The sequence below is a fragment of the Eucalyptus grandis genome, chromosome 5 (assembly GCF_016545825.1).
Source record: "Eucalyptus grandis isolate ANBG69807.140 chromosome 5, ASM1654582v1, whole genome shotgun sequence".
Lineage (NCBI taxonomy): Eukaryota > Viridiplantae > Streptophyta > Magnoliopsida > Myrtales > Myrtaceae > Eucalyptus > Eucalyptus grandis.
The window spans coordinates 26,563,158-26,580,761 of NC_052616.1; the positions used below are offsets into that span (position 1 = coordinate 26,563,158).

Consider the following 17,604-nt stretch of genomic DNA (forward strand, 5'->3'; position numbering starts at 1 on the left):
AGATTTGATTCTTCCTTATTTTTCTTCTTTTTTGTAATTTAGATGGTCATTTTTCTGCAGTCTGGCATTGTCAAATGTGCGCTAATTACGGGATCTGCACATTTGTCATTTTATTATCAGATCTTATCTGAATTCAGACATCCGCAAGTTACGTCCACTTTGACTTTATGAATTACCCCTTCAAGCTACTAGAGCAGGGTTTATCTGAACTCAGGATTATAATATTGCTCCATTTTTCAGCTCGTAAAGGTTCGTTTTTTAATTTTTTTTTTCTTCAAACGCCAAAGTCATTGTTTGTATAATGGAAGTCATTGTTTCAATTTGGACTGCCGACCGGCCAGCATGTGGTAGATGCTTTAGTTTATTGGTCCTGAAAGAGGGTTTTCGGATTCTTCGAAGACATAATGGAATGGTGACGCACCTCGGGGTTGGCGTTATATCGTTTTCTCTTTGAAGGAACGTAGTAAGGCAGAACGGCAGGCCTGCATGATCCAAGAAAAGCCCCGTAGTACTTCGCTGTCCAAGAAGAAAGACCAAAAAAAATGCATCAACGTCGGAGTTTTATATTGCTGTGCAACATTGGAAGATGGGGATAGAAAGATTCGACTTCTTGTATTGGAGTTGTTGATGTGTTAAGTTGGGACAAGGTGAGTCAACGCCCAGAAGAAGACAAAATACAGTTCATGAAGGGCAATTTGTTCTGGATATATGGTTGAGATAGGTGATGTTACGAGGGCGAGTTGATCCTGGATGGAGAAGGAACGCAGGATTGTAATTTGTAGAAATTTCGTTTGGTTAAGGTCTGATGAAGTTGTAAGAGCTCCATTCACTTTATAGAGGGGAGGCGACTTGGAATTCTAGTTGGCAAGCGAGATGCGGGAGTCGAGCAGAAGAACGAAGAGGAAGATACGATGGAGCAAGCTATACACATTCTCGTGCTTCAGGCCCCCCAATGCTGATCCAGATCCCATCAAAAGCCTTATAGGACGGCCGGGATTCTCACGGGTTGTTTTCTGCAACAACCCTCATCTGCATCGAATGAAACCTCACAAGTACCCAACCAATTATGTATCCACGACGAAGTACAATGTAGTGACGTTCCTCCCGAGGTCACTCTTCGAGCAGTTTCGAAGAGTGGCCAATCTTTATTTCCTGCTGGCAGCAGTATTGTCCCTCACCTCATTGTCTCCTTTCACTCCACCGAGTCTGATTATCCCTCTCGTTTTTGTGGTTGGGATCAGCATGCTCAAGGAGGCAGTAGAAGATTGGCACAGGTTCTTACAGGTATGAAGACATTGAATCCTTTTCTCCAGTCATCTTACTGTTCCTCATATGCTCGTAGTTCATTCTTTTTCTCTATCAAGTTTTTGGCTATGTGACTTGAACCTTCTGCGGAATGGCCATAATGATCCTGCCGAGGACGACTTCCTCAGAATTTTCTTGTTTAACATTTTATATTATGCTCGCTCTCATTCTGAACCACTTCAGTTTTAGAACTGCGAGTTGGACTTTGTCAAGGTGGTTCTGTCCAAACTCTTTTTAGTCATTTAATCTTGTCTGTCATGAGCCAAAAATCGAAAGTGTCTTGGACTAATGCTGACTAAAACTTTCTTAGGATTTGGACGTGAACTCTCGTGTCATAAAGACTCACATAGGGGAGGGTGTATTTGTCGAAAAACTGTGGCAACAAGTCTCCGTCGGGGATGTTGTTAGAGTACAGAAGGATCAGTATTTTCCAAGTGACCTCCTTTTACTCTCTTCAAGCTATGAGGACGGCGTATGTTATGTCGAGACTATGAATCTTGATGGAGAAACCAATCTGAAAGCTAAGAGATGCGTAGAAGCCACTCTCGGTTTAAATGAGGATGACACCATGAGTAAATTCGAAGCTACTATTTACTGTGAAGACCCGAATCCCGAATTTGTATTCCTTTGTCGGAAACTTGGAATTTCAGAATGAATCGCATCCTTTGTGCCCTGCACAAGTGCTTCTGAGGATTCCAAACTCCGGAACACAGAGTACATATATGGAGCCGTCATTTTCACTGGACCTGACACAAAGGCAGTAAGGAACTCCATGAAGTCGCCCTCCAAACGTAGCTGGATTGAGAGGAAGATGGATCATGTCATCTATGTTCTTTTCTCGATGCTTGTTTTGATTTCACTGGTGACGTCTATCGCTTCCACATTGCTTGTGAGTTCCGAGATGACAAGTTGGTGGTATCTCCGTTTACAAGATGAAGATCCATTCTTTAGTCCGTCAAAACCAGTATTGTCGGCAATTATGCAATTCATAAGGGCTCTGGTGTTGTATGGCTATTTGATTCCTATTTCTCTCTATGTGTCCATTGAAGTGGTAAAAGTACTTCAAGCTGTCCTCATTAACAAGGATATACAAATGTTCGACGAAGCAACATGCCAGTCGGTCCGAGCCCGCACTTCGAATTTGAATGAGGAGCTCGGTCAGGTATCAATCATCTTGTCAGATAAAACGGGAACTTTGACCTGTAACCAGATGGAATTTAGGAAATGCTCCATTGCAGGAGTCTCATATGGCGGCGACTTGAACGAAGTGGATCTAGCCGCTTCTCATAGGATGAACTCTGATATGGTTGCATGCAGGTCTAGTGTTGATGAATCTGATGCAACGAGCCAAAGCATCGAGATCTGTGAAATCTCTGCGGACAACATTGGCACTCAAATGGGTTATATAGGTGCTTCAGAATATTTAGGGAGTCCAAACTTGAAAAACCTGAAAATTCCGGATGCTCACAGAGAATATTCTATTAAGGGCTTTAACTTCAGGGATGACAGGCTGATGGATGGGCGATGGACTTGCAATTCCAACGTGTATGACATAACAATGTTCTTCAGAGTGATGGCGCTGTGTCACACTGGCATACCCATCGAAGATGATCAAGCAGACAAGTTGAAGTTTGAGGCAGAGTCGCCAGAGGAAGTTGCTTTCTTGATCACCTCTCAGGAACTCGGCTTTCAGTTCTGCAAGAGGACACAATCAGTAATGGTTCTCAAGGAGCTCGACCCAGACTTGGGAGGCATCGTCAAAAGGTATCCTCTTGGCTTTCTGATTCCATTTCTGGTGTTGTTTATTCGTTTGTTTCCTTGAACATATGTTTTAGCGGTTGAGGAACATCCTCTCTTAGTGACATTCAGGGAGTACAAGCTTTTGAACCTGTTGGAGTTCAGTAGTTCTCGCAAGCGGATGTCCGTGATTGTGAGCACCGAAGATGGTCAAATCTTTCTTTTGTGCAAAGGAGCAGACAGGTATTCACTGATTCCTGAAAGAATCAATCAGATCCACATGTTATTTATGTTTCTGGGGAATCCTGAATCTCATAGGTCTATTTGATTTGCCTTCCCAGCATTATTTTTGAGAGGCTCGCTGATAATGGGAGGTCATACCAGGAGGCGACAAGTTTGCACCTTTCATGTTATGCTGAAGACGGTTTTCGAACTCTGGCATTTGCATATCGTAGAGTTGAAAGGGCTGACTACGAACACTGGAACTCGATATTCATGAAAGCTAAGACCACCGTGGGTCCTGAAAGGGATGAATTACTGGAGAGTGCGTCTGAAATGATCGAAAAGGACATGATTCTGTTGGGGGTTGTCGCCGTGGAGGACAAATTACAAAAAGGGGTTAGTTAATTCTCAATGTCATTTAATTTTTCATTTTCTATATCTTTGGTTTTAGTTTAGGTCCTTCTTCGATTTAATTGGAACCCAAACAGTTACATAAATCTGGAAAAGTTAGAGGTAGATAAAGCGTCAGTTTCTCTGGTTTTCATGCATTGAAGAACTAATATTGCTGACAAAAACATTATACTATCTGTTTCCTTTCGACTGCAGATATAATACTTCCACTCTTACTCAACAAAAACAAAGCGATGCTCCGGTGTTATTGCAGAACTAAGTCAATAAATCAGTTATTGTAATTAATACATCACCATCGATCATTGAGATGTTTATCAAGCATTTGACGTGTAACTCCTGTACAAAGTTTTTGGATAAAAAGGGACATAAACTTGTTTAACCTCTACAAAGTGGAGCTTCTCAATCTGGATTTGAAAGACAGTACATTTTCTTGACTTGCACAGGTTCCAGAATGCATAGATAAACTCGCTCAAGGGGGTTTGAAGATTTGGCTGCTTACTGGTGACAAGAAGGAGACTGCAATCAACATTGGGTGTGTCTCATCTTCTGAAACCCGCTAGCTATAATGATAGTTGATCATTTTATAGTATGGACCAATGGTTATGACCATCCTAATCTCTTAAAAAGCCAATCGGTTCATCTTTTTTTCTCATTGCCTTGCTAGATTCGCGTGCAGCTTGCTTCGACAAGATATGAGGCAGTTTCATTTGAGTTCTGTCATAAACTCGGGATGCAGCAACCAGTCGGAGGTGATACTTGTAAGATTTCTGACACATGAATAATTAGTGTTGTTATAATGTCAATGTGATAGAAATGAGAAATTTCAAATGCTTGACAATACTGTGCATAATGAAATCTACTAATCATACAAGAACTTGCAGTACAATCTATTTAAAATAGTACATGTCAGTGACTTGGTTTGGTCATATATCAATTTGAATTGGTTTTCCTTTTCTGGATGATCGAATATCTATGTCAAGATAAGAAAAGTGAAGGTAATAAGTATCAAAAGCAAAAGGGCATAACATAGGTTTTTGAGCGTAGTAAATGCAATCAAGTAATGACAGTTGCCTTGTAACAATTGTTTAATTTGTTCTAGAAGACGTTTCAAAAGCGAGAGATCCTCCTCTTCTTTGAGGTTGGTGATGACATGCAGCGTATCATCTTTTCAGGTGGCAAAAAAAGCTTTAGTAAGCCAAATTGAAAGCTTTTCGCAAGAAATAAACGAAGAGCACAACAAGCATATGCCCTTTGCTCTGGTAGTGGATGGGCAGGCCCTCGAGATTGCTTTAAGAAGCGATGTGAAGGATCAATTCTTACAGTTGGCTGTCGAGTGTGCTTCTGTTATATGCTGCCGCGTGTCACCGAAACAGAAAGCCCTGGTAAGATTTGAGTTTTACTTCTAAGTATTATCGTTAGAAAGAAAATCAGCTCATTTTGCTATAATAAGATTTTCTTTTCACAACCATAGCACCAAGTAGTAACACTAAGTAGGAACTTTCAGATTACCCGGTTGGTGAAGGAGTTCACCGGCAAGACTACCCTGGCAATTGGAGACGGTGCAAATGATGTCGGCATGATTCAAGAAGCTGACATTGGAGTTGGGATCAGTGGCTTGGAAGGCATGCAGGTGAAGACTAGTGTCACTTCTTGTCGCCTTTTGACTAAGCAATCTTTTCTGAATTCTAATTCAACCCTCACTGAAAGCCGAACAATGACATGCTGTTTATTTACTTATTTGTTTATTTATGCTGCAGGCTGTCATGGCTAGCGACTTCTCGTTGCCCCAGTTTCGGTTCCTTGAGCGACTCCTGATGGTGCACGGACACTGGTGTTACAATAGAATCTCCAAGATGGTACTAACTTGTCCAGATTCTACTCTTAAGGACAGATGTCAGCAAACTTTATCCCTAATATGTTGCATTTTGTGCAACAGATCCTTTACTTCATTTACAAGAACATCGTGTTCGGCTTGACGCTATTCTACTACGAGTTCTACACATCGTTCTCCGGTCAGGTACTATATGACGACTGGTACATGACAGCATTCAACGTCCTGTTGACATCATTGCCAGTCATATCCTTGGGAGTTCTTGAGCAGGACGTTCCATCAGATGTGTGTCATCAGGTAGAGTCTAAAAAATCCACAAATCGCTGGTTTACTTCCAAGTACTGCGACAAGTATATATAATTCTCAGTTCTGCAAGTAGTCTCTGTCTTCTTCTCTTTCCTTTCTTGGTTCATTACAGCTCACATACTTAGCAAGCTTTGCCGTCTCTGCAGTTTCCTGCCCTCTATAAACAGGGTCAAAGAGGCATATGCTTCTCTTGGAAGCGAATCATTGGCTGGATACTTAATGGCGCTGTTGCTTCATTGATCATCTTCCTCTCAACCATACACGCACTCTCTACAGTCGCCTTCTTGGGGAAGGGCAAAGTTGCTGACATTGCACACCTAGGCACGATCACATACACATGCGTGATATGGACAGTGAATTGCCAAATCGCCCTCATAATCAGTCACTTCACATGGATCCAGCACCTGTTCATCTGGGGAAGCATATTGCTGTGGTACATTTTCCTGCTTGCTTACGGCGCACTCCCTCCCTCCTACTCGCATACGGGATTTCAAGTGCTGACCGAGGCCATTGGAGGTGCTCCTAGCTTCTGGATCATCACGCTCCTTGTGGTCGTTGCATCGCTGCTTCCATACTTCATTTACATGGTCCTGCAAAGGACGTTTTACCCATTGGACGACCACGTTATCCAAGAGATGAAGCATTGCAAGAAGGACATCTTCGACAAGCCGATGTGGTTGAGAGAACAGCGGAACTCGAAGAGGACGACGCAAGTCGGGTTCTCAGCCAGAGTCGACGTGAAGATACATCATCTGAAGGAAGCTATACAGCAGAGCAGAGAATCAATCTACAAGTCATTCACCAACAGCCCTATCTACAGGACACTGAGAAGTAGCCCACTGTTCCAGTAGCCGTAGTTACTCAGAATTCTCGGGAGAAACTGTGCTCGAGATTATACATATTCTTCAATTAGTTTTGTTTGTAACACACAAGAATACACCAGTAAAGATTACACGTTTTTTGTATGTAGTTCCGATAAAAGTTCCGCTTTCCTTTTCACTAGTCTATACTATTGATTTAGCAGTGGTTACTGAGGCTCAAGGAATGAACAGTATTGTTTTGCATTGGTATTAGTCCTACTCAGAGATGTCCAAGCCCTGTGGCCTTTTGGTCACTCTTGTCTCTTTTGGGCAAATTAGCAAATTAGTTCAAACTCAAAGCACTGCTCATGAACTTGATCACCCACCTACCTAATCACATCACAGGGCACAATTTTTCTTCTGTTAAATTATAACCAGGTGTAGGCCAGGCCAAAACCGGGCTGGATCTAACCGTGCTCGTTTGTTGCGGGTCATATTATCTCCGACCGGGGCAGGCCCACTTTGCCCAGCGTAACAGCTTGGGCTGGACCTAAAGATCAATTAAGACCAGCCCGTTCAAGCCATGCTTACTCCCAATGAGCAATGAGATTGATTGATTGAGAGGCCTTGCAGCCCAGCAAACCCAACCCACGCTTATAATGCACTAGGCCTATTTGGTAAAATTGAAAATTTATGTTAGGAAAATCTAAGTGTAAAATTTTAAGCATTGATAGGTGTTGAAAGCATGGACAAAGAATTCTCAAATGATAATTGAAATTTGATAGATAGATATTATTAGTCTCTTGCTAAGGATAGAAAAATGATGGTAATTGATAGGTTTTTTCAACATATCTGCTAAGATTTTCATTACTATAAATTACTATTCTATCAAACTAATTAAGGTTTCATTTGTTACGTGATAAATAAACAATTTGAAAAAAAAATTAAAAAAATGATCGTTAGTGCCACTTAAAATAATTAGTCATTAAAAAATATTTTCATTATTGGTGATGATTAATGTTCAGATATTTTCATAAATAATAAAAAAATTGTTTATTTATTTTTGTAAGTGATAAAAGCAAGTATTTTTAGGAAGATATTTTTCGAATAATTTATTTTCCCGAAACAAACTTAACCCTATGTTACTTATTAGATTCTTGATTGATAACTCAACAGGCACTAAAAAATTGATACATTTTGCGTTGTGTTTGACAATCATAACTAGTTTTGACATACACAATTTGATTAAATCGAAAAAAATCACTTAATTTGCTAAGTAAGGTTGGGGTCACTTTCCGTAATTGGTAATAATGTTATATAATTCGATACTCGATATTTAACTATTCTGACACAACATTATAATTTTACTTTGGGCAACACTATTTTCACTCCTTATATAATTAAATCCACCCTCATTTTTACTAAAAGGACAATATTATCCTAACTTCCGAATGCAATCGTGTTTGTTTTGCGAAAAATAATTTTCGGAAAAACGTTTTCTTCATTTTTCAGCATTTGGTTCATTTAGGAAAACGAGTCAACGGAAAATGTTTTTCTAATCAATAGAAAATATTTTCCTTCCAAAACCTTGGAAAATGTTTTTCTAATCAATAAAAAAATATATTGGATTTAAAAAATCCCACAAGAGCTGCTATGCTTTGACATAAAGTAGCATTTCCTTCAAAAACTTAAATTTAGAAAATATTTCCCCTTTGAAAAAATTGGAAAACATTTTTCAAAATATTTTAAGGTCCTTATTTAATCAAAATTATTATTAAAAAATTTAATTAAAAATTTTGAATTTATTATTATTATTATATCTTTTATTTTCTTTTTTTCTTATTTCTCTTTTCTTTCTTTGTCTGAACGTAAACTAACTAGTAGTAACTCCTCTTCCCCTCTCTCCTTCTCCTTCGTCCCCTTCCCTTTCGTCACCGCCGCGCCTCCAACCCGAGCCCCTCTGCGCTCCCTCCTCTTCCTCTTCGTCGGCGTCTTCTGCACCTTCATTCCCAATGGATTCGGCTCCATGCCGGCGACTTCGGCGCCGATGCTCTTCGTAACGCTGTCATCAATCGCGTCCGAGGATCGTCGCCCTTTGGAATGGCTCAGCCTACCGCGAGCTCTGGTCTGTCGCCATTTGCGTCGAGTTCCCCTTAGCCATTGTTTGCCTCGTTGAGGGTAGCTCTGCTGCTTCTCTGTTTGGTGTGCTTGTGCCTTCTTCCAGTGCGAGCCCAGGTTTGTCCTTGTTCGCAACGCGTGCGCCTGCGCCTTGGGCATGGTCAAGGCTCGCCGGCTTGTGCATGTGCTTGGAGCTCGGCCTAGCTTCGGTGGACGAAATCGCTGCAGAGGGAGGTGAGGTTGTCGAAGATGGCGGTGGATAGGAGGAAGGGGCGATGGGTTAGGTGGAAGGCGGCTAGGAGGAAAAAAAAAGGAAAATAAAATATAAAAATAAATATATTTTTTTACAAGAAAAATAAATATTTACCGGAAAAATTTGATTTTTATCCGAGATAAAAGCAAACAAAAGGAAAGAATGTTATATATACCAAAAGAAAGAAAACTAATCTTATTCCTAAAAAGTATCCTTTTTCAAGAAAATATTTTATTTTTATTTTTATATTTTTGTTGACAGCTATCTCTGAGATTTAGATTCGACTCAATGGGAAAATAAAATGCGAGCATAAATCGGGGGAGCACTACGGCACTTCACTTTAGATCATACCACAATGGAGGTGCGGAGTTTACAATCCCTCTCCTCTAATGTATCTAAGGTAGGTGGATAAGAAAATATTTTCTTTAATTATTGAGTTTTCATGAAAAAAAACACATTTAATTTTTTAAGTCAGGTCGAGGCCACTTTCCATAACAAGTAATAAGATTATACTATTCGATACTCAATATTTAAATATTGTCCTTTTTGGATACTTAAAATTCAGAAACTTAATTATAAGTTTTATCAAACGTTGGTGGATTTTTTTTTAACTTAAAATTCTTTAAGTTAATTTTATTTAAGCTAATAAAACAAACGGTATCGTTTAATCCTCGACTCACAAATTTCGAGCGTATAACCCTTATCAGTTGCTGTCACGGGGCGGCAAAGGACGGAACCGCGTTCGCGGCAGAAACGACCGCTTCCATGGCTTCGGAGGAAGACATCCTGGAAAACAACAGCGTCGAAGATGTTGCCTGGCTCTGTTCGCTGTCGGAATCGGAGCTCGTGCGCTGTTTTCCGTTTCCCAGATTTTCTTGTTTTCGTTTCGTTTCGTTTCGTCTCGTTCGCGAGAATTTCTGACGAGGGTTGTTTCTGCAGGATCTGCTGATGGGTTTGAAGACGCTGGCGCTTCAGCGAGCGAGAGGGATCGGCCGGGAGCATCTCGCCGAGAAGTTCGATCTGAAGATGCTCCGATCCATGGGTACGTTACGTCCCCTGTTTCTCCTCTGTTTTAAGTGAATTGGGTTTTGTGATGAGCTATTTATGGGTAAGGATATCTTCCTTTGCGGCCAAAAAGAGGAATTTTTTGTCCCTTTACATCGAGCTTCTGGAATTTTTCTCGGCGGTGTTGTTTCGTCTTCGCTAGCTAGGGAATTGATTGGCCATATGATGAATGAATTATTTTTGGGCTGTAGTGCGAATGTTACGTCATGCTTTTCTCCCATGATCTGATGGAATTGAATCCAGGTTAACTTTGGCTGAATGTTGTTGTGATGGCCATAGTTGATGATGTGAATGCGCCGTGTTAAGGTCTCCGAATATGGTTCCTGAGCATCCAAACTAATGTCGATCCGTATTTTTGGTTCGAGGAAACAATGACAAACACGTCATCCGCACAAGCTCCTATAGAATATCCTGTTGTTTCACGAGAAGTTCCTAATACTTTATGTGCTCGTGTTGCGGTGTTTTAAGGTTGTTGGGTGCAGCTTTGTAACTGTACTAGTAGTTCCTGGAAAGATAACCACATTTTGTAGCATTCTGTCATTCTCTAGTATTGGATTTTCTCCTGGCTTCATATCAAGTCAAAAGCTTACTTGAAGAAGTTTCAAAATGTTTATTCGAAGTGAGGGACTGTCTGTCTATTCAATAGTTTGTTGATTCTGGGTTCTTGAGTTTCCCAATCTGTCAGCAATGTTTTTCCTGTTGTCACATTCCCAATCCGTCAGCAATATTGATAGATCTTAGTCTTTAGTACAATCTATAGATAGGGAGTTAGGTAGGGATATCATTGATTGACAAAGTTCATGTCTCGATCATTTATATGTTGGAGATTCATGCATCTATTCTTGTGAATATTGTTTCTTATTTTCTCATACCTCGGCAGTTAGTTTTGGGTCTCCCTAAAGCCACATGCTGTCTTTGCTTTCATATATATGGGCTACTGTAGGTGCTTCTGAGTTGTGGATAGATGTTGGTTCTAAGTAAAAGTCACTAATATGCATGTTAGAACTGCAAATGAGATGCAAAATTGTGCCAAGCAAATTTGAGTAAGGATTGATTTTTCATCCTTCTGCACTTTTTAAATTTGTGCTCCTCATAGATTTGGGTAGGGACCATTATGTAGGTGCTTATTCTGCATGCTATGCCCTTCTCCTTTGTTCTTTAATTGCTAGAGACATTAAAGTTTACTTAGACATAGTAGCTGTAGTTGAAGAAGCAAATGGAACAAAAACAGGGCTAAAATAGAGTCATTGAAGATGGAACAGAGAAAGGTTATTCTTAGGGTTTATAAAAATGAATGATGTCTGTTGAATGAGGAAAACTAATGACAAAGTTACTAAAGACCTATTTATACTCCCTTGATCTAACATACTTACTTTTAATCTATACTATTGGAGCTCTTTAAAAGTCACGTGACTGGCACATGAGTGTTTGTTACCCTAATAACATATTATGTTCCTGCATCCGGTGCTCTCTGACATCACATATATGTTGCTGTTGTTGGCCTTGACTTAGTTGGGTCGTTCATATGTATCCGTTCTTGCAGTCTTCAATAAGTTTTATAGCTCATATGCATCAAAGTTTTGTTTAAAACATGCATTCTGACCTAGTTTTTTTTATTTTTATATTTTGGGGGCTTGATAGGGATGATTTTGATGGAGCATCTCAAAGTGAAGGTTAAGGATTTGGAAGGAATCCCTGGTTTGGCTGGGTCTGCCTCACATCTAGATGCATCCAATCTATTGAAGTCGAGTCTTGAGAATGTTATGACACTCGAGGACATAAAGGCATGTCTAGATACTCATTTGAAGAGAGGACCATTAAAGAGGTAGGTCATTCTTTTATGAATACATACTAAGTCCTGTAAGTTAAGCTTCTTTTATTTATAATTAATAGTGGATGTCAACCTATTGTGAATGATCAGAGTTATTGTTACTTTGCAATGTCCTATTATTTTTTGAATACTTTGCATCTTTTCTTGGCTGCTGCTTTAGGGTTGTGGAAGTATGTGTTATTGTGCCTTAGGGAAGCACTAAAATTAAGTTGATGAGGATACTATGATTGAGGTATTGTGTATGTTAGCGGTTTCATGTGAAAGTATAAGCTTTTCTTTGCTTTATAATTGTAACAAATAATTTGATGATGGTATCAGTATGCTACATTCTGAGTTGTTCAAGCCACATAACAAAACGCACAAAGCTGTAGAATGATGTCGGATTTCTTTTGCCCTTTCTGGATTCTTATACCTGTTTTTTTTTCAGTCTAATTTGTTCTCAAGATCATCGATGGAGTATGCTTTATTCAGAGGGCTTTGTCAAACACGGTAGAGCTTAAAAATGACCTAAAATTAAATGTTGAAGTAAAGATGGCAGCTCTTACAATGAGTTAGCTGCCATTCATCACTCATCGCTGCACTTGGAAGGAACTTGACAATACCCAAGAATGAAACCAATTAGTTATTTGGCAACTTGAAGGAGAAGCTGCTCAGTTGGACTTCTGTTATGAAGAAAGCAACTGAGTGCAATATTTCCCTTGATGCTCAACAACATATTACCCTTGTTATTGGGGAGACAATGTTGTCTCTTATGGACTGATTCTCCACAATTATGTGGTTTTAGTTGCGTTTACTTTCCTACTAATCCAGTGCTGAGTTCTGGAAATTGATTGGCTTTGAAGTGGGTCAAAATTGGATTAGAAGGAGATGGATCTGGATTATGGTGGTGAAAGTATGGCTGGCACTATTTGTTGTCGCTACAAGAGATGTGACATCGTATTCAAATTTGACTTCCCACATCAGCTGTCTGTTATTTGGAAGAGCAATATTCCACCGGAAAGAAAAAGAATGATCTGATTGAAAGATCACGAAGTAGATCGATTTGATTGACAATAGCCAAATAAGGTATATGACAAGCAGTTAAAAGAGAAATATAGATTCTCATATGCCATCATGTAATTCATTGAAATAATTTTCTCACTAGCAATATTAATTGTTGTGATTTTCTAACTTCAAGTAGAGTATTGTTCATGCTAAAATTTAAATTTAACTTTTAAAGTAACAGGAGTTTTTCTATTGTCGTAGTAAAAGAGGGTTTTTTTTTTTTATTTTTTTTTTTTAACAATTACTTGTATTCATTTCTGAGGCTTCTAGTGCAAATTAAGATTTTTTCTAGAACCTGCTGGATCCTCCAATGAAAAGAAAGTAAATTTGATGAGGGGAATATACAGAAAAGAAAACCTTCTCTTGATATCCAGTAGCTACATTATTCATGCATGCTAACATGTTGAAATGCTATTGAATCACTTTTGAGTTGAGAGTTGTCATCCCAAACTCCTCCTTTTGTGGTTTGTTGGTGTCAGCATGCCATATTCACAAACTATTGATATTGGAAGTTTATACTTTCTCTATTTGTTGATGCAAAGGCAATGCGAAGAAGCGACGCCAAAGCAGAAAAGGCAGGATGATGAAATGTAGAAGTTTATGAGACCTCATGGATTTGAAGGGACAACTAGAAGATTTTGCAAGCAGTAGATGCTTCCTCTGTTGCTTGTATGGTTCTGGCATGCTCATAAAGACTCACATTCTGCTAGCTCTTTTCCCTACTTCTTTGCCAATTCTCTCTAATCAATTTGCCTCTCTGTATCGCTTTCAGGGCTGGTAACATACACAACAAATCAGCAAATCTCAGTTGTCATTTGCTCTCCTCATTTCAGAAACTATGCGGAAAAGAAACTACTGCAGGCGATTCTCTCTAGCATATACATTGTCACAACTGTAATATATATGTGACATTAATTAATCGAGGTTCCTTTTTGCCATGGATAAAGCAGTGTTGAAATTACCATGAGTCAGTGTAATTCACGCTTGCCAAGCCAGTCGTAGTCTCTCCTTGCTGAGATCTCTGAGTGAGGTCAAGCTGTGACATTTGAAGAGGTTTCAGGCATTTCCATAAAAATCTGGATGTCATCTGGCAGAGGTCATCTCTTTATAAATATTTGTGTTAGCATATGGTGGTTTGACTTTGGATCATGGTAGGACTTCCATTGTGGGGACTCACTTATCCTCACTGACGAGTGAACAGATGCGCACGCACACTCATGAATCAGACGCTCAGCGGTATTTCCTCTCTGGGCCATGCAGCTATTCCCTAGTCACCACATCCTCACATTGTTTTTGTTCTTCTGATTGCTGTTTCATTGCTAAGTTATGAACGAGTCTATGACTGTTGAAAACAATTTCATGGACATGCATCCTTTGCTCACTCATTTGAACGTGTGTTGTCCAAGACACGGGGACGATGGAAAATATATATATGGTTTTTAGTAGCTTTACTCTGATTTGTGAGTTAGTCTTATTTGTAAAAGTGTAATCTTTTAATGGATTTATATTGTCAATAGCTGGTTTTCTGGTCAGAGTCTAGGTGAAACGATTCAACAGGTATATAGTTAATCAGACGGTATCGAATAGTTATCATTTGCATACTTATTTGGGGGATTCGGCTTGAAAATGGACCATGCAATTAGCACCAAAAAAGCATATCAAAGAGTATAAAAACTTAGTGCCATCGAGAACAATCTGTGACGACATGGGAGTGGACTCATAGACCCTGAGGTTTGCGACGTCGTGATCTCACATATCATGAAGTTAACATATGCTGACCGGGCAAGCTGGATTGAAATGGTTGGGATGTATTGCAGTATCTTGGTATCGAAATACAGGGGATGGTTCTCTGCCGATTGCTTCAAGTTAAAATGTTCTGATTCTATGATCTTTTGTAAAATCAGGACTTACACTTCAAGAAAGCAACAAATTGAGCAGCTATCTTTTGACAATTAGTAGATCCCATATCATGGTAATTTTCCCCATTGTCTCCAAATTAGTTTGCCAACTCAATGACTTGGGTTTAAATTTCGTGATTCATTTTGATTTAAGTACATGAAGCTTAATTAAAACTCGGTCCTGCTTATGCCTTGCTAAATGAACTGAAAATTTACTGTATTGGATTTCATCTGAACCTCCTAAAATTTGTCATAGTATTTAAGGATCTAATTTATGTGCAGATTAGGCACACGGTAGAGGTTCTATTCTCCGCACCACTTAGGCCATCCATCATGACTTAGTAGTCGAGGATCCAACTTGTGCGTACGTGGATTAGGCGTTTGACAATACAGGTTTGATTCCCTTACATCATCAAGTGCAAATAATATCATGTTTCTCGGCCATCCATTAGAGCTTATGCCGATTAGAAAATGATTAGTTGGGACTTTTTATGGGAGAGGGGGACGGAGGGAGTGAGTTACTGGTGTCTATTGTTTTGGTGGGTTACCAAATAGTTAACGGGGGCGAGATTTTCCGATAACCTTGATTTTTTTATTAGTAGTGGTGGCTGGTATTATGATGTAGAGAAACAAGGGGAGAAAATTGTACATGGTGATTTTTTTCCGTCTTGTGTAGTTAATAGGTGTATATAGACACTTGTCAAGTTAAGTTAAAGATACCGAAGTAGTAAAGAGTAAGGTGTCAGAACCAAATTGGAAAATCGAATCAAAATCGAAACTTATCTGAATCGAATTGAACTAAACCAAACTGAACTTTCATGCATTTTTGGTTCAGTTTAGATTTCGGTTTAGATAATGAAAAATCACTTATTTTTTTTTTTCTGGTATGGATTGTTTTATTTTGTTTCGATGACCAAATTCAACTGAACATTGTCCCTCTTCTTAATATTACTATTTACATGATCTCTCTCATTTTTCACTGAATCTCTTTGTAATATTTATTAAAAAAAAAAAAAACCAAAAAACCAATCCTATCTGAACCAACTCTTAGGTTTGGGTGCAGTTTGGCTCAAAGTTAATACACACCTAAATAGTTTGGATTTGGATTTTTAGAAATTCGAATCGAATTGAACCGTCGACACCCTAGAAAAGGAGGATAGGAGACGGGATCAACCCATCCATGGTATTGAAACCCTCAAGTTGATTTAATCGAACGAGTACAACGCCACTGCCCTGGGGGGAGAGAGAGAGGGGGAGACTTTGAAAACTTTGCACAAGTGGGGCCCATCACCTTATCGATGGACATGGACATCGTCCCCAGCGGCCAACTTGCCGACACCTACGACGTCGGGAACTCACCACCCCCGTCTATGCCACTCGTGCCGAGCTCAAGCCGATCCTCTTTGAGGGCTGGATGGCCATGGACATGGCCCCTGGCTACCAACTCTTTGAACGCTTGAAGGATGAATGCTTGGAATGTTGGTGAATGCTTGGAACGTTCATCTTGGGAGGATGGACGGATGAATGCCTGGAATGTTGGTGAATGCTTGGAACGATCATCTTGGGACGATGAACGCTTCGAGGATGAACGCAGGAACTTTCCACTCGGCAAAATTCGATGCGAGCAAGGTTTCTTTTATAAGCGCACTTTCAACTTCAGACGCCGCTTCTAAATCTTGGGCCCCGCTAGGCCCAGTTCACTATTTACGAGGCTCTGGATCCCACTTCGGATGCTCAAACACTAGAGTTAGACCAGGAATAATCAATCAACCATTGGCATGAACAATACTCTCTTCAACTTTTCTAGGTTTCAAGGTTTGCATGATAAGTTTCAGGTTCCAAAAAATAAGGAACCTATTATAGCGGATAGGTTCTAAATTCCAAGAGGAACCTATACAAAATTTGGATGTAATCTACTTTATCACTGGTTTCAATGTCAGTTTTAGGTTCTATCCAAGTTCAACATGTACTATTGATTGAACGATTGCAGTATATCAACACCTTTAATAACCACCACTTGCCATAACTTATATTTAGATACACGAATAATATGAAATATTAACAAAATAAAAGCCTTAGTCATAAAATAAAAACTCAAACTAGTGGTTCTAGACTATATACTCATCATTGGATGTCATTAAATATTGTAGGATCACGCAAAGAAATAAACTAAGAAGAACACAAAAACTTATTTCAAGTTCCAATTTCCATATTCTACCTACTTAGAACCTAAAACCCACCTATCGAAATATGTTCTCAATTTTTTAAATCCGGAATTTGCTTGCATGCCTTGAAATTTGGAACTGGATAGGTTCCCACCGGTCTGATTCTTCAATTTTGAGTTCTATCTTAAAATCATGCTTAGCCCTAGTTCTTCTAACAACTTGTCTATTTTTCATCCCACCTATCTCAAAAGCTTACTTTCTTCGTGAATTTTTCATTTTTTAATTTCACGAGTCTAAAAATATATATTAAGTCTCCATATTTGCTATATCGAAGAGTTTTCTATTTTTTTTTCATCACTATTGGCGAGATGCTTTGTGTCACGTCCCGAACTTCGAGTACTCACATGTCCCTCGACGGTTGATCAAATTGCAATATTCCTAGGACACGTCGCAAACCCATTCGTTTTATGCACATGCAGAAACGAATTAAACAATCACCCAACCAACAAGCAAACACAGGGATAGTCTAAACACATGCCAACGCTTTTATTTCACAACTGCACTTCATATACATGCCAGGTTAAACCTATGGGTTTATAAACAAGTCTATGTCCAAAA

General features: G+C 39.4%; 2 protein-coding genes across 2 annotated transcripts; both read left to right on the top strand.

Moving 5' to 3' along the window:
- Positions 1 to 317: 317 nt before the first annotated feature.
- Positions 318 to 6,781, top strand: LOC104444677 (probable phospholipid-transporting ATPase 5). The gene is given in 13 exon segments (XM_010058411.3): positions 318 to 1,284; positions 1,616 to 1,915; positions 1,917 to 1,992; positions 1,995 to 3,069; positions 3,175 to 3,285; positions 3,384 to 3,660; positions 4,119 to 4,207; positions 4,340 to 4,433; positions 4,848 to 5,057; positions 5,180 to 5,305; positions 5,433 to 5,531; positions 5,612 to 5,803; positions 5,959 to 6,781. Coding segments are annotated over 13 exon segments (3,765 nt in total). The 5' UTR covers positions 318 to 873; the 3' UTR covers positions 6,664 to 6,781.
- Positions 6,782 to 9,681: 2,900 nt separating this feature from the next.
- LOC104445859 lies at positions 9,682 to 14,368 on the top strand. Its single transcript, XM_039313091.1, has 5 exons — positions 9,682 to 9,829; positions 9,923 to 10,025; positions 11,690 to 11,873; positions 13,466 to 13,592; positions 13,696 to 14,368. The coding sequence occupies exons 1-4, from the start codon at positions 9,749 to 9,751 to the stop codon at positions 13,515 to 13,517; spliced, it is 420 nt and encodes a 139-aa protein (XP_039169025.1). The 5' UTR covers positions 9,682 to 9,748; the 3' UTR covers positions 13,518 to 13,592; positions 13,696 to 14,368.
- Positions 14,369 to 17,604: the final 3,236 nt, after the last annotated feature.

What these genes read in the sequence shown, in the direction of transcription:
- LOC104445859 (XM_039313091.1), top strand. Translation starts at nt 9,749, where the DNA reads ATGGCTTCGGAGGAAGACATCCTGGAAAACAACAGCGTCGAAGATGTT. An exon ending in GAAGATGCTCCGATCCATGG is followed by an intron (nt 10,026 to 11,689) that starts GTACGTTACGTC and finishes GGGGCTTGATAG; the next exon opens with GGATGATTTTGATGGAGCAT. An exon ending in AAGAGAGGACCATTAAAGAG is followed by an intron (nt 11,874 to 13,465) that starts GTAGGTCATTCT and finishes GTTGATGCAAAG; the next exon opens with GCAATGCGAAGAAGCGACGC.